Genomic DNA, 15,852 nt, shown 5'->3' on the forward strand with positions numbered 1-15,852 from the left:
GAAAAGATAACAATAACAAAAGATGGGCTGAGGTGGTTGGGTCCAGTAAAGTAATGTAGAAGATTTTTGTAGTGTTGTTTTTTAAATATATTAAAATAATATATATTTTTTATTTTTTAAAATTTATTTTTAATATAAAAAAACAATTTTTAAAACAAAAACAAACAATGACTAATTAGACCATGGAATAGAAAGGTGGAAGTGGGGATAAAGTAAAGTAAATAAAAAAGACACCCCTTTCACCGTTCTCAATCACTCACAAAGGATCCACTTATTGCGGAATATCTATGCATCTCTACCTTTCCATGCTAGCATTTGCTCTTGAACGATTATATTATAAAAACTATTAAAGTCATAATTTAAATTCATTTTGATGGGCATAGCATTCTCCAACCAATTTCGAGGTTTTGACACGTCAAGATTAAATTGTTTTTTTAATTAGATTTTAATCAGTTTTTACCTCTGAGTTAATATATTTAGTGGGATTTATTTGAGCTCGAAAGTGTAAGGGTAACGCTGATAGAAGAAAAGAAGAAGAGGAGGGTACTACTATATATGTTTACTTTATTCTGCACAACAATCAACACGCTGTCCATACTCCATAGTGATTGCTTGTGAAGAAATATGTACGTGCTGTCTATAGTGACGTTGCCTGTACAAATCTTTTTGTTGGATTTTTCTACGTTGTAAAAATATTTTTTCGTTTTTGCTGTAACAATCAAAATTACAGGTAAAAAAGAAATATAATGATGGTTTTGGTCGGGCGTTTATTATTTTTAATATATATATATATATTTAATCACAAATTCAAAGAAAAAAAAACAGAGAAAATGTAGCAGACGGGGACTTAAACAGCCCAGTGAGCACCTGCTGTAACATCTCACTCTCCAGCACTCCACTCTCTCTCTCTCTTTCTCTCTCTCTCTGAATTCAGGCGCCACCACCTGCTTAAGCGGTATTCTCTACTTACCTGGATAAACTTCACTCTTTTTATTCTTTACATTCCATTTCCCTTTGTTCTCTAGGAATGGGTTGCACGGCCTCCAAGCTAGACAACGAGGACACGGTACGGCGGTGCAAGGAGAGGCGCCGCCTAATGAAAGAGGCAGTCTACGCCCGCCACCACTTAGCTGCTGCACACGCAGATTACTGTCATTCACTCCGAGTCACAGGCTCAGCTCTCTGCGCTTTCGCCGCCGGTGAATCCCTCTCTGTCTCCGAACAAACCCCCGCTGTCTTCCTCCACCCTGCCACAACATCCACCCCACCTCCTCCCACCAATCTCATCCCTCCACGTGTCCCTCCTTCCCCTTCACCTTCCCTCCACTCGCCGCCGCCGCCACCTCCTCCATTTTCTCCTTCTCCTACGATAGCTAGCGCTAAACTTCCTCATATTCTTTCTTCTTCAAGTATTAAGTCTAAGTCTAATCGCCACCGCCGCAGCAAGCCTCCGAAGCTTCCTCATATTCTTTCAGAAACAAGCCCTTCAGTTTCTCCGAAATCGAATTTTGAATATCCAACAGCTTTTCAAAATCGTTCAACTTATTCTACCACGCCTTCTCAAGCTTCTTCTGTATGGAATTGGGAAAATTTCTACCCTCCTTCGCCTCCAGACTCAGAATTCTTCGCTCGAAAAGCCAACCAAAACCACTACAACCAGCACCAACACCATTTAGATACTGATGATGGGTCGTCATCAGATGAAGATGAGGGTGTCGCAACAGAAACCGAAACGGAGAGATTGTCGGAGTATGATTTCTTTAAGAAAAAGCAATATCCGCAGCAGCAACAAATTTATAGCGAGACGGAGCAAGAGGAAGTTCAATGCAGTGAATGGGGAGATCACGATAATTATAGCAAGACAACAACATCATCAGATGAAGAAGATAATGATACAGATTTCAAATCCGAGATGGAAACCCGGTCTAATTTCGGATCGAAGCAGCAACCGCAACCGCAATCACAACAAGCTGATAATGGATTTGGTAAGTCAGATAATAAGTCTGAGGCGGGATCGTCGACGACCAGTTATAGGACTAGAGAGACATCTACTATGAAAATGGTGAGACATAAGGATTTGAAAGAGATTGTTGATGCCATTAAGGAGAATTTTGACAAGGCGGCCGCAGCTGGGGATCAGGTTTCGGAGATGCTTGAGCTCGATAGAAATTTCCGGCAACTGAAGAGTGAGTAAAATCCCTTTTCTTTTTGAGGCGAGGCTTTATTTATTGTTTAATTTTGATTAATTTATCAATTGTTGCAGAAACTGTGTATCATTCTAGTAGTGTTTTGAGTAACTTGAGCTCCAGTTGGACTTCGAAACCGCCTTTGGCCGTTAAGTATAGCCTCGATACCGGTTCACTGAATCAAACTGGTGGTCCAACGAGTCTTTGTTCTACAATGGAACGGTTGTTGGCTTGGGAGAAGAAACTCTATGAGGAAGTTAAGGTATGCTTTGCAAAAATTGTACTATGATATCATAATGCTAGCCTAGTTTTTTACCCAATTCACTTGCCCCCCTAAAAACCTCCTTCATCGAATAAGGTAGACTAGTTGCCACAAATTAATTGAACAGTTGTGAAATTATTATTATTTTTTTTTTTTTTTTGAGTTTTTGTAAAATTAGCATCACTCTTTTACCATTTTTGGTTTTCGTTTCCCTTCCCTCTCGTATCTTGGTTTACCATATGTAATTAATTGATGTTTTAAGGGGTATTAAAATATGCACTAGTGAGGCTAGCGTAAGTCTACCGCAGTTTTCTGGCCCTTTGTCGTTAGTAGTTTACCATGGGGACTTTTTTTTGACGAGAATGCCCCCGTCCAATCTTATTAATTATGTGATGGGTTCTTCTTGCCTTTACTGTGACGTGTATGATGTATCATCATCATCATCATCATCATCATCATCATCATCATTTCTGGTTAGGGCATTTCCCGGATTAGTGATTGTTGATGCTATTCGTGTATAAACAAGCGCGTGAGAACCCCTTGTGTTGAAGTTTGCATGTAGTAAGTGCATGGACTGTCTAAACGTGCCAATCAGGTTAAATCCCAGCTGATGTTAACAATTCTTTGTTAGGATGGCTTGCCACTGTCCTTGAATTATCTTTTAATGCAAATTATCTGTCTATTGCTTTCATTTACAATGACTAGGATGCCCTTGAAACCTGTCAGAAAGACTAGGCCTGCTTGTGTTTTTCTCTAGGAACATGTTTGTGGTCGGTCTAGCTAACCAGGGCACCTTTTCCCCATCAAGTTGATGCATTTTTTTTGTTGCATAATTGCATCTGAATTTTAGCCTCCAGCTGTGTTTGGAATGTGTGTTGATGAGTGCTAATGCATAGAACAAATTGTTAATGTGCCTTTTTAGGCTAGAGAAGGTGCTAAGATTGAGCACGAGAAGAAGCTGTCAACACTACAAAGTCAGGAATACAAGGGGGATGGAGCAAAGCTAGACAAGACCCACGCTGCAATAGCAAGACTGCAATCTCTGATTATTGTCACATCTCAGGCTGTTTCTACCACCTCAACTGCAATCATTGGTCTTAGAGACAGTGATCTTGTTCCTCAGCTGGTTGAACTCTGTCGTGGGTATGCCATTTCATATTTTTAGCTCTTATAAGAAAGTTATTTTTATACGTAAAATATGAGATCTATTTGCATAAAAAAATTCTGGTGGTTGTGAGGCCACTTAACTTTTAACCTTAATTCAATGCAGTTTCTTATTCCTGTTGCCTTGGTCAAGTTCGTAAACTACTGATATAATCAAGAACTGTTTCTAGTAAAGCCACTAGTACATTCTTAAAAGAGGCATCTTCCACCTGTATTTTTCCACTCGGAGAGTGCCTTTTCGCTTTTGTTCTGGGTTCATATTGCTGACTGAATTAAATCCTGACTTTCATAATCTCATATCCTCGCAAATCCTGACTTTCATAATCTCATATCCCCTCATGAGATGAGACCTTTGCGCTTGCCTTGGTGGGTGAAGCATTATAAGGGGATAGCACTGGAATGCCAGTTGCTTCATCCAGTCTTTATCCACATGTGCATTGCTGTCCGGTTTCCTTGACTATCCATTGTCAATCTACCTCTCAAAATCAGGCAGTTGCCCAACCCTGCACCTCCCAATGATTTTGTTTCATCTGATTGGTGGGACCTTTTCAGATTAAAGGTAATTGATGGGTGGAGAGTTAGGTGCAATGGACTTGGAAGTATGATATGACCGACCATTGTAGATTACTGGATTGTTAGCCTCGTTTCTTAACATGGTAAACTAAGTCAACAAGCATTTTACTGCTAGGTTGGTAATTTTGATTTCATTAACTGTCCAGAAACTATTAATTACTAGGCTGCTCTTCGGACACATGTCATAGCATTATCAGGGCTTTGATTGCTCTCAACTGCAATATATTACCTTTTGATAAATAGTCCTGGAGAAGGCTACTGTAGATTGTGTTCCATATTTACATCCGTTGGTTCATTTTACATATTTGTAGCTTCCAGCTACCTTACAAGGCTTTATGATCAACTATCAATTGCCTCCAGTTGGGCGATGCTAGTTTCTGGTGCTGCCGTTTTCTATAGAGGAAAGGATTTTGAAAATGCAGTTCTTTTGACAGTATTTAAGACGAAAACCCCTGAATTATGGTCCAACTACTATATTCAGCTCTTAACCTAGAGGTGGGAAAAGCATTAATTGCTGTACCAATGAGTTTTACACCCCCCCCCCCACTGCGAACCCAGCAGTGACTCGACAATCATAATCTAATCAGATATATTTGAGTAACATCGTTTGCACCATGTCTCTATGGCAGCTTGTTGTCTTTGTATTTGAATGATGAAATTATGGGCTGCTAAAATGACATCCATGCAGACCATATATTTATGCATCTGATTTGAATGCAGGTTCATGTGCATGTGGAGGTCAATGCACCAGTACCATGAAGTTCAGCATCACATTGTGCAGCAAGTTCGTGGTCTTATGAACCAATCAGCCAAGGGTGACTCAACTTCTGAATTGCACAAGCAGGCTACTCGTGACCTTGAGTCAGCTGTTTCTGCTTGGCATTTAAGTTTCTGCCACCAAATAAAGTTCCAACGGGACTTTATTCAATCCATTCATGGCTGGTTCAAGCTCACCCTTATTCCTGTAAGCAGTGACAACATGAACGCCAACATGGAACCCTCTGATGTATATGCCTTCTTTGATGAGTGGAAGCTTGCCATTGACCGTGTCCCTGACACGGTTGCTTCCGAAGCCATCAAGAGCTTTATCAATGTTGTTCATGTGATATCTATGAAACAAGCAGAAGAGCTCAAGATTAAAAAGCGAACTGATACTGCATCGAAGGAGCTGGAAAAGAAGGCTTCTTCTCTTCGTAGCATAGAAAGGAAGTTCTACAACTCATACTCCATGGTTGGTATTGGACTCCCTGATACTGGTGGATCCGATAATGGACAGGTATTGGATGCTCGTGATCCACTGGCTGAAAAGAAATCAGAGCTTGTATCTTGTCAAAGGCGCGTGGAAGATGAGATGCTGAGGCATGCGAAGGCAGTGGAGGTGACACGAGCAATGACACTGAATAATCTTCAGACAGGCCTTCCTGGAGTTTTTCAGGCATTGACTAGTTTTTCTTCCTTGTTTATGGAGGCACTTGAATTGGTATGCAGCCGTTCCCACACTATCAAATAGTTATACATAATTTACCTTTGTGGTGAGTTGGAAATTCATGAGGGCTGGGAATTTTTTGGCTGTGGGCTCTTATATCTAGTCTCTTTTCTTTTTTCTTTTTTCTTTTTTCTTTTTTTTTTTTGTTTGGGGAGGGGGGAGGGGGGGTTGACATGTAAATATAGGAAACTTTTTTGCGGTTTTATCATCCTTGTAAGTTTGAAGGGGGGGAGATGTCTCTGTACAGGAATTTGCCTGGATTGTTGTATCGGAGGTTCACAGTTTCAGCATGATTAACAAATTATACAACTTCTTTTTGCTCGTGATTTTTGCCTTTACTGCTTTAGCTCCTGGCATTTGTTACCTTGTAAAGTGGATTTTATAGCTCGAGAGCTTTGAGACCACTGCCCTCTCGGGGACCGGTTAATTCATCATGCGTGGGCTCGGTTTGGCTCCGCTAAAGTTCGGGATGCTTTCTGGAAATGAGCACTCGCTTACCCTTACCTTTCTTTTTCGAAAACTGAGTCGAACGAGACGAACAGCTCATGAGCACATTTTTTTACTGAGCATCACGATCCCATGTGGATCCTGAACATTTATATGATCACGTCTCGGCCCACAAAATCTGCGATGATTTTGACTATTTTGGAAATCATCTATTATCAATTTCTCACCTTTTTTTTTTCATAACCAAGAACTAAAAGCACAACTGGTAACCTTGAGATATAATTAGCTCAAGAGAGAAATCGGTTATGAGAAATCGGTTATGAGTAGGAAATTTATTCATGAATTTATGAATGGACTTGTAAGTGCTTGTTTGGTAACGTTCACCCGCAGCCACGCTAATAAATGTTTGGTTAAGAAAATAAAAGTGCTTTAAGCACGTAAGACCCACATGGCACTAGAGGTTTCGGAGAAGCAACATCTCGTCTGGGAGAAACCTTAACAGTGGAGCATGGCTCCACTGTAGAGTGAACAGTGCGAGTGAATTGTAATTCACTCGCACTGTTCCGTGAACTTTTTTTTTTCCTAAAAAACCAATGCAGTTAAGTGATTTCACTCACGCTATTCACGTGAACGTGAACAATATTTTTTTTGTTTTTTAAAAAAATTAGTTTAAGGTGAATTAAATTTACTCGTACTGTAATCTCAATTTTATTTCTAATAATATTTTACCTAATTTTATTGCACGCTCAAAAAATCATGAAAACTGTAGTTCTTATCCAATGAATTTTGTACGTAATGAAATTGTAAATTTTTTTTAAAAAAATTGAGTTTTAGTCGAAAAACTAGCATTTAATATTATTTAATAACAATACATAAATTAGAAGAATATTGCATGATGACGTAGCATTTGTGGAATTTGATCGCAATTCCAATTATGTTCTTACCGGGTCCAACCAAGTTAAAAAAATTTTAGTTTTTATTTTTATTTTAATTGTGTTTTATTCAAAAAATTAGAAGGAAATCGCTTGATGACGTAACAAAAAATTCAGTTTTTGTTGTTGTGTGCTTAAGAAACCATGAAAAATATAGTCATTGTAATAATAGATTTCGTATGTGATGACATTGCATATAGTTTAATGGAATAATAAAAAATATTTGATATCAATATTATTTATTTTATGATGTAATAATAATAGTTAAATTTATAATATTTAAATTAAAAATATTTTTTAATTATTTTATAACCTCAATTTGAAAAGCATTTTTTTAACCAAACACATTAAACTACTTTTTGCTCAACCTTAATTTCAACCACAGTTTTAACCAAACATATATTTTTTCAAAATAGCCTCAATTAAAAAATATTTAATTTTTTTAAAATCACAATCACAATAACAACAGGAATACCAAAGACACCCTTGTGGCTGAAGAATTGCATATCGGTGCTTGAAGCTGACTAAGAAAATACCTTGGTCGTTACAACAAAAAACAAATTACTGAGACGAAGTCTGAATTTGCTTCTTGAAACCATCCTTTTCAGATTTCCATCCCCACTGAGAGAGGCAAAAAGTGAAGGAAGAGAAAAAAAAAACAAAAGCACCTAGTGGTTGAGATTAGATAATCTCAAGCACAGTTATAGGGAGTTTATTACAGTTACAAATTATATATATATACATATATATTAAAAAAAAAACAAATTAAATCTCCTCGGTGTTTTACTACTGGAGCGGTAACTATCTCATAATTTATAGTAGATTTCAATAGTGTTTTATTTTTTACCAATTGTTTTTTATTGGATCTTTTACTTGTACCGTTTGTGATGATTTGTGAATCAAGAGTTTTTTTTATTGAAACTTGAATTAAATATAATTTGAATTTATAGCATAGCGACATAATTAAAAAAAAAACAAATTGACAACAAAAAAAAATTATAATCAATCCCAAATTCATAACAAAAAAAAATATGTGTCAGTACATATATTTTTTATTGAGTTTTTTTTCTGATCTTTTACTTTTAAAATTTTAAATTTTGATCCTAAATTTTATTTTGTTTAACTTTCAGTCCCTGAATTTGAGAGAAAAAAAAAGTTGTGGTTAACCATAATCTAACAATAAAAAAAATAATCTTAGTATTAATGAGTTTTATTTAACCAGAGTAGAGTCATTGTTATATAATTAAATTATAAAAAATAATTTTATTGTTATATAATTAAATAAAAAACTGAAAACTATATTTTTTTAATTTGCATTTATCTCTTAAATTATCTATATAGTTTTTAATTAGCATTAATAATTATTTTTAACATTTGTTGTGACATATATTTATAAATGTTTTTATGTACATTTACAATTAAAAATTTTGTTAATGCTAGAAAATGTGTTAACAGCTACTTACACATATTTTATTAAAAAAAATTGATTTGACAGGTAGCAGAGCACAGATAAATAAATAAATAAGGATGCTGCAGCTGAGCCAGTAATATTAGCTTTTTAATGGCAATGATTTTTTATTTCACCAGCGAGCAATAAACCTAAACAATAACAATATAATTGAAGAGGCAGTTTAGCAGACAGGCTCTCCTAAACAGGCTCTCACTCTTTCCTGACAAGGCTGCAGCATATATATTGGATCCGCACTGACAAATTGACAACAGCGCTGTTGAAAAGCAAACTGCAGTCATCTTTTCAAACTACAATTATTAGATAATTCAACCTAGAAAAAAATATTCAGTTGCTTTTTGTATTTTTCTTGTCTTGGATCCGAAGCCTCTACTTGTCTTCTTTATACTGCGGTAATAGAAGGATTCTACCAAAACACTTGGTATCCGTTGGAGTTTTGTTGCGGGATCAAATGCTGCTCACTAACTCGAGTTAAATAATCCTGTTACTGAACTAGAGATTCCGAAAATTTTATCAGCTATTTCAAGGGTTTACCTGAAGAAAAAAACAGATACAAAGATGAAAAATAAGATAAAAACCATGACCCATAAAAAATAATAAAAATATTTATACCTAAGAATTCTCAATTCTGGTTATTTCTATTTTCTTTTTAGAATGCTTCTAATTATTCCTACTCTATGAGCAGTCAAAGTATGGAAAGAAGGAAAAACCTGTCATTTTTAAGCCAACTCGTCCTACTTCGCCAATTATTATATCTAGTTTTCCGATGCCTGGCAGTGACAAGAACATGTTAGCTGGAAACAGCTGAGGAGATGTTCTGGGATCGCTGGGTGTGCTTGTAAGCAAATGGATGTCAATAAATGGCACTAGACAAAAAACAGGAGGAGGAAGAAGAAGAATTTCCTGTAGGAGGAATTAGACTAAGGAATTTCACGAAGCCTTCATGATCAGTAGAAGTTATCGAATCTATTTGAGCAAGACAACACATCACAGTGCAAGTGTCAGATCAGATACAAGATGGTTTTAGGTGTGATATAGGGCGTGTCAGACAATCACCGAATGGGCGATCACTTTCAAGAACCACTACGACAGACTTGAAAAGAGGTTAGAAATTACTCAGCGAGAGTGAACCTGTGGTGTCCAGATGCATGCATCTAAAGCCTGTAACAATGGCAGGATAGCGGTGCAGAGAGGGGACCAAACTAATTGACCAAGGGCAAAACAAAGGTATGAACGCAGCGGGCCTTAAATTTCTAAAACGAAATCATTTTGCCTCGACAGAGTAACCAGTTACTACTGTAACATAAAATTTTAAAATATAATTAATATAATTTTTCAAATACAAACTTTATAAACTTGAAATTTATATAATCTTATATTATTTTATGTTGAATTTTTGATCATATCAAATAAATAAAATCAGTAAAATTTAAACTCATATCACATCACATGATTATTAAAATTTTAAAATCATTTTACAAAACCATCTCAATCTAATAATTTAAATTATTAAATAAAATATTAAAATATAATTTATGGAGTTGGTTTCCAGTGCTCCATATCTATCTTAATCGGATGTTACCCCCCCTCCCTGCATTCGATGCAGAACTTCTATGGAGGTCAACATTCTTTTTAAATTCTATTTAATACACTAAATAGCCTATTCAAAAGAATAAAATATTTTTTATATATCAAATAAAGTTAATCTTGGTAATATGAGAACAAAAAGAAAATACATGGTTTTTTTTAGATATATAACATATCCACCTCCATGCCTGAATATGCAAGTATTTTTACTCATCCACACCTCTATCACCATGGATACAACAAGGGCATGCCCACCTCCATTCGAGGAAATGGATCGTACCTTCATAGAAACAGGTACAATCATCCTCCCTATCACAAACTGGAATATTTTCACCGTTGCAGTTTTGAGATCACCAATAAAACCAACCCATTCGATGAATGAGAATTTATGGTCAAATTAGCATTGCTAAGTAATATAACTGGTAAAAGGCAGCCATTGATATCATTGACTTGATCGAAAGCATCAGTTCTTAAAACTGCTACTCAACTAAAATATGAGGTTTGTAATGATTCAAATTGATCATGATGTTCAACCACTATAAAACCCAATGGACCTAAACTACTCTGTAAATTGAAGCTACTGGTTTCCAACAGAAGATTTATCCTCTTAGGTTTCCAACTGATGATTTATCCTCTTATGACGAAGGTGATTATAAGAACAGGATACTGCAGGCATGTTCTCATAACATTAACAAATGACACTTACAATACAGCACAACAGGCCTGTACTAAAAGAACTCGAAGTCTAGATATTTACCCCCAGACTTCATGTCTGTCCCTGCCATCCTTTTACTGCTGCTGCCTACAATGCCGACCCCAATTTTGTCAACTGCACCGAACTTGCCTGGCGAGGGCTCGGTCTCCACTGGTCTTGGCACTTCAGGTGGTGTGCTACACCTAATTAGTGCCCAATTCACACTTTCAAAGAAAGGATGCTGCTTGATCTCAGTTGCACCCCTCTTCACCCCTAGCCTGTGCTGAGGTTCCTTCACCAGCAAGCCTCGGATCAAATCTTGGCTAGCATAAGCAGTCGCTGGTGAATCTGGGAATCTAAGCTGCTGCCCCACCACATTGAACAAGGTAGCTCGGTTTCCTGAGCCTTTGAATGGAGTTTTACCATATAATAGCTCGTGCAAGAAAATGCCAAATGTCCACCAATCAACTGCACTGCCATGGCCTTCTCCCTTGATAATTTCAGGGGCCAGGTATTCATGGGTTCCCACAAAGGACATGGACCGAGCAGCTGTTGGTTCTGCCACCAGCTCTGGAAGTGCACAAGCTGGCAACCCAAGGTCATGGCGAGATTTTCGGGTCTTTTTCTTATTTTTCTGAGCAAAGATGCGAGGCAAAAAACATGCAGGTTGGATGCAAACTGACGAGGGCTCAATACAGGCAGGCTGAACACAAAATGCACCGCCAGCAGCTCGTTTTGAAGGGTCAGAATCAAATGATGTTCTTATCAGGGTGGGTGAAACAGCACATCTAAGGGAAAGGTCAAAATCTGAAAGCATTATGTGGCCATCATCACGGACTAGGACATTTTCAGGTTTCAAGTCTCTGTAGACTACTCCAAGCATGTGAAGATATTCAAGTGCCAATAAAACCTCTGCCGCATAAAATCTGCACATTTGAAGAAAGCAATTATTATATAGCTGCTCTGCTAAAAATTACTGATTCTGGCAAAAAGAAGACAGGGAGATTGTATCAAAGAAGGGAGAGCTGGAGAGAAGGAAAGGACATTTTGCAGCACAAATAGCATTTGTAGGGACAAACTGTTTTGTTCCTCAAATGTCATGGCAGGAAATCCATCTGACTACAGCGGAATCCCCACATTTCATTTAATTAGGTGTTATTGTTGTTTCCAAGTTACCAAAAACCTAACATCAGGCTCTATTAGTTTGGGACATTATTTGAACATTGTAGTCCATAGGTAACAGTCTATGAAGGAAGCTTCATGTGCTCCATCAAGTTTCCAAATTCCAGTGCAAGAATGTTTAGTACACATAGGGACTACAATGAGGTAGAGATAGGTGTCAGTCGTTTCATTGGAATTGGAATTGGAATATTGAAATAAGCCATATTTTGGTTTCAGAAGCATCCAGAATAGGTACTCTTGTGAACTAGCATCACTTATTGTGTGTGAGATCTTACACCAGTGACTAGAGCACTTTAGCATATAAATGAGGCAACATTCTCAAGATCCTGTCAGGTAGAAGACAACCAAAACACTCTCGGGCTGGAGAGTAGTTTAGATTGTGAAAGAGGAGTTTGGTGATGCTTCCATCCCATGGGGGAGGAACTTGCATGTTAAACTTCGACAGGGCCGGGAATTGGAAATTGATATTTAACAATATAAGGAGGTGAAACTCGTACATTTCCCATCCCTGCACCAGTAGATGGGCTAAAATATGACTGCATCAATCAATGGATGACAATTGCATTTAGTATTTTGAAAATAACTAGTATGTAAGCTACATGAGTCTGCTGAGTTTAGCATTTTAGAATTTAATCCAATTTTCTACAAGCTTAAACATCTCTTCTATGCTTACCACTTCCAACATTTGTTTAATATTCACTGGGTTTTCACCCCTGATACCTTGAAAGACACAGCAACTTGTACATGGAAATTTAATTTTATACTTCCATGAGGAAAGATAATGAATTGTCCACTAAAATACTATGACACTATGTTTCCATCTTCGCAATTTACTACAGTCATTACGTGTTGACTTGGCATAGCAAGGAGAATTATTGTTGTTGGTGTTGAAGTGACCTCAGTAACAAGGAAAGGGCTCTGACCAATCAATTAGTTTATTATAATAACTATAACATGCAGGTACCATTTAGTGTTAAACTATCATAGAGTTGAAAACTATGTACCTTCAACAAAAGAGAAATAGATAGTAGCACACGACTACTAACCTAATTTTTAATCACATGCTGCTAAACGAAGGCATATCAGGAAACAACATCAAGGAAAAAAAACTTAAGACACCATGCTTTATTCATAACAGACAATGGCGAGAATGCTGCTAGACAAAAAAATACCTGGCAGCATGCTCGGAAAAATGTTTTCCAGGTTGTCGTTGCCTCAGAGTGTGAAGATCACCCCCTGGACAATATTCCATAACCAAACATGAGAATCTGTCCGTCTCAAAATGAGTATATAAAGTAGGCAGAAATGGATGATCCAACAACTGCAAAATCTCCCTTTCTGTCTGAGCTCTTGTCAACTTTTTCCTGCTTGCAAGGGATGCCTTGTCCATTACTTTCATTGCAAAAAAACACCTAGTTCCACTCAGCTCTGAGAGATATACGCTGCCAATGTCACCACACCCAAGGCGTTTGAATAATCTAAAGTGACTCATTCCCAAAATTCCATCTCGTGCTCGAATGGCAAGAATAGCATTCCACCTGGGATCATTTCCTTTATGAGGCTTATTTGCACTGCCAGTAATATTGCTCCAATTACTGTCATCACTAAGACCACTACTGTCACTTGCTCTACTAACACTAGTCTTTGCACTTTCAAGCGAATCCCCTCTAACACTAACACTCCCTTTTGTACTCTCACAGTTTCTATCTATAGTAAGCATGCCATCACTTGTAATAACATCACTCCGATATGTACTGGCACAGCTATTGACAATGCTCATAGCTGTGACAACACCAGTACTGTCAATGCTACTATGTGGACTCACATTACCACTTGGAGGCAAAGAGGCATCCCACACACATTCCTTCTCTTCTGAATCAGGTGGAAGGAGAGAGTTTTCTGTATTTTGTGATCTACGAGGAACAGTAAACGGAGAAGGCAATACAAGTAAGTCATTAGGTTCTTCAATCAAACTTTCTGCTGGAGAAAGAATCACTGGGCTTGGTTTTTTGGGCGAAACCCTGATTGAAAGATCTTCTAGAAAAGGCCCCTTCACAGACATGCTCTTCACAAGGCATCCAGGCTCAGCTTTCTTTTGACTGATTGGTACATACACCGTTTTCATTATTAGATCTGTGTCAATAGGTTCAGGTGGATGACTAGCCCCAGAGAAAGAACTCGGTTCACCTTCATCAAAGGAATCACCACTGCCCTTAGAAGTCACAACAACATCAAGCATTAAGTCGTCTTCTATAGCTGCAGAGTCCTTTCCTTTCCACGGTCTAACAGGCACAGGAAAGTCCGTAATTTGAGATTGATGTGCATTAAATCGACCCGCAACATCTCTTACCAGACCTGTCTGCAGCTTTGGTGCCTGGCTCACTTCTCTCCCTGACACTACATATGCCCTTGACGATACCTGACTCGCAACAGGCAATTTAGCAGGAAGAGCCTTCGATTCTGCAATCCTTTCCATATTCCGTACAACGTAATATTACATGGAAGGATCCTTCAGCCAATAGACCTGCAAATGGAGATCAAAGAGTCGATTAGGCACTTAAGCATAATAATAATAAAAAAAAAAAAAGTAAAAATACAGATATCATCAATCAAAATTTTCTTCTCATAGTAATTCTTCACCCGCGACCCAATCTAGTAGCTAATCTTCAATTCGGGGTCACTAAATCTCTTCCATTCATTTGATTTCCTAAATGTTAGATATTTGAACAATACATTCATGCATAACTGAATTTTCTGGCCAAAAACGTCAAAAACCAAAATAGATACACAATCACTAACCGTTTTTGTACAAGCAGCTGAACAAAAAAAACAAGAGAAAATCGCAAAATCGGACTAGATCAAGCAACTAAAAACTCGATAATAAAAATAAGAAACGGAAAATCTATAACTTCATTCACAATCAACTAGAATAAAGAAATGGGAAATTCGGTGAACTTGCTTTGCGATTATTCCCATTACCACCAGTAGCAGCAACGTCACAACACTCCTTACCTGAAAATCCTTCAATTCCACGCAGCAATAGAATCCAAAATTCTGAAGCAGTGAGACATCTCGAAATCCCAAAAAGGAATTTAACAAAGCAAAAGGAATAAACCCCTAACAACATTTAAACAGAAACAGAGAGAACAAACAGAAAGAAACAAAATGGATAAATAAAACGCACCGTTTTAAAAAAAAAAAAAAAAGCAAAGAAAGAATAAGAATCTTGTACCGCGAAATCCTGTTAAGAGACAGACAGACAGCTGAAACTCTTTCTTCTTCTTGTTTCTCTCTTTCTAGAAGCTTAGAAATGAGATTAAAAAAAATTGCAGGTTTCTGATTGATCAACAAAACCGAAGCTCCTCCTTAATTCCTCTCTTTAAATCTCTCCAAATTTTACTCGCTCGCTCTCTCTGGAATGTTGCTGTAGGTTGGCTCTGCTGCTGCAGCAGCAGCTGCAACAAAAGCTTTCGTTGATGGTTGCAGGGAGTAGTATTTGCTTTTGCTTTTCTTTCGCTGCTTTGTATGAATGGGCAGCGGAGCAGTACAGTCCTCGTGTTTGCTTTTCTTTTTGCCCTTTTCTTTTCTCTCTCCCTTTTTTTTTTTTCTTAATTGTTGAGGGAGAGAGGAGAGGAGAGGTTGTGGGGACCAGTGAGTGTTTGGTGTGGGATCCACTGTGTTTCTGCTTTAAGCTACACTTCTTTTCAAAGGAAGTGGGGACGCTCCTCCTCTCTCTCACTCTCGAACCGTTTTTGTTTTGCAGGATCGGGTTTGGATTCTCCAGTTTCGTTTTATTTCTCACTCCCGTGTTTAGCGCGTGTTAAATTTTTATTATTATTATTGTTATTTCACTCAACATTACTCTTTTTGT

General features: G+C 37.6%; 2 protein-coding genes and 1 long non-coding RNA gene across 4 annotated transcripts; 1 reads left to right on the top strand and 2 right to left on the bottom strand.

Moving 5' to 3' along the window:
* The first annotated feature begins 807 nt into the window (after positions 1-807).
* LOC7483797 (nitrate regulatory gene2 protein) lies at positions 808-5,992 on the top strand. Its single transcript, XM_024595856.2, has 5 exons — positions 808-955; positions 1,026-2,186; positions 2,264-2,448; positions 3,371-3,591; positions 4,906-5,992. Exons 2-5 carry the CDS (start codon positions 1,028-1,030, stop codon positions 5,693-5,695), a joined length of 2,355 nt encoding a protein of 784 aa, XP_024451624.1. The 5' UTR covers positions 808-955; positions 1,026-1,027; the 3' UTR covers positions 5,696-5,992.
* A 2,608-nt stretch (positions 5,993-8,600) lies between these two features.
* LOC127905026 (uncharacterized) lies at positions 8,601-9,711 on the bottom strand. Its single transcript, XR_008058636.1, has 2 exons — positions 9,229-9,711; positions 8,601-9,052 (listed from the first exon to the last, which is right to left on the bottom strand). It is a non-coding gene; the product is annotated as an uncharacterized LOC127905026 (long non-coding RNA).
* An 810-nt stretch (positions 9,712-10,521) lies between these two features.
* Positions 10,522-15,568, bottom strand: LOC7453915 (serine/threonine-protein kinase D6PKL1). Of its 2 annotated transcripts, XM_024595663.2 has the most exons (4): positions 15,214-15,568; positions 14,994-15,098; positions 13,154-14,505; positions 10,522-11,725 (listed from the first exon to the last, which is right to left on the bottom strand). In XM_024595663.2, the coding sequence occupies exons 3-4, from the start codon at positions 14,455-14,457 to the stop codon at positions 10,834-10,836; spliced, it is 2,196 nt and encodes a 731-aa protein (XP_024451431.1). In that variant the 5' UTR covers positions 14,458-14,505; positions 14,994-15,098; positions 15,214-15,568; the 3' UTR covers positions 10,522-10,833. The 2 variants fall into 2 exon arrangements, with proteins under 2 accessions (XP_024451431.1, XP_002302494.1); XM_002302458.4 differs by lacking the exon at positions 14,994-15,098.
* Positions 15,569-15,852: the final 284 nt, after the last annotated feature.

The sequence above is a fragment of the Populus trichocarpa genome, chromosome 2, assembly GCF_000002775.5.
Source record: "Populus trichocarpa isolate Nisqually-1 chromosome 2, P.trichocarpa_v4.1, whole genome shotgun sequence".
NCBI lineage: Eukaryota > Viridiplantae > Streptophyta > Magnoliopsida > Malpighiales > Salicaceae > Populus > Populus trichocarpa.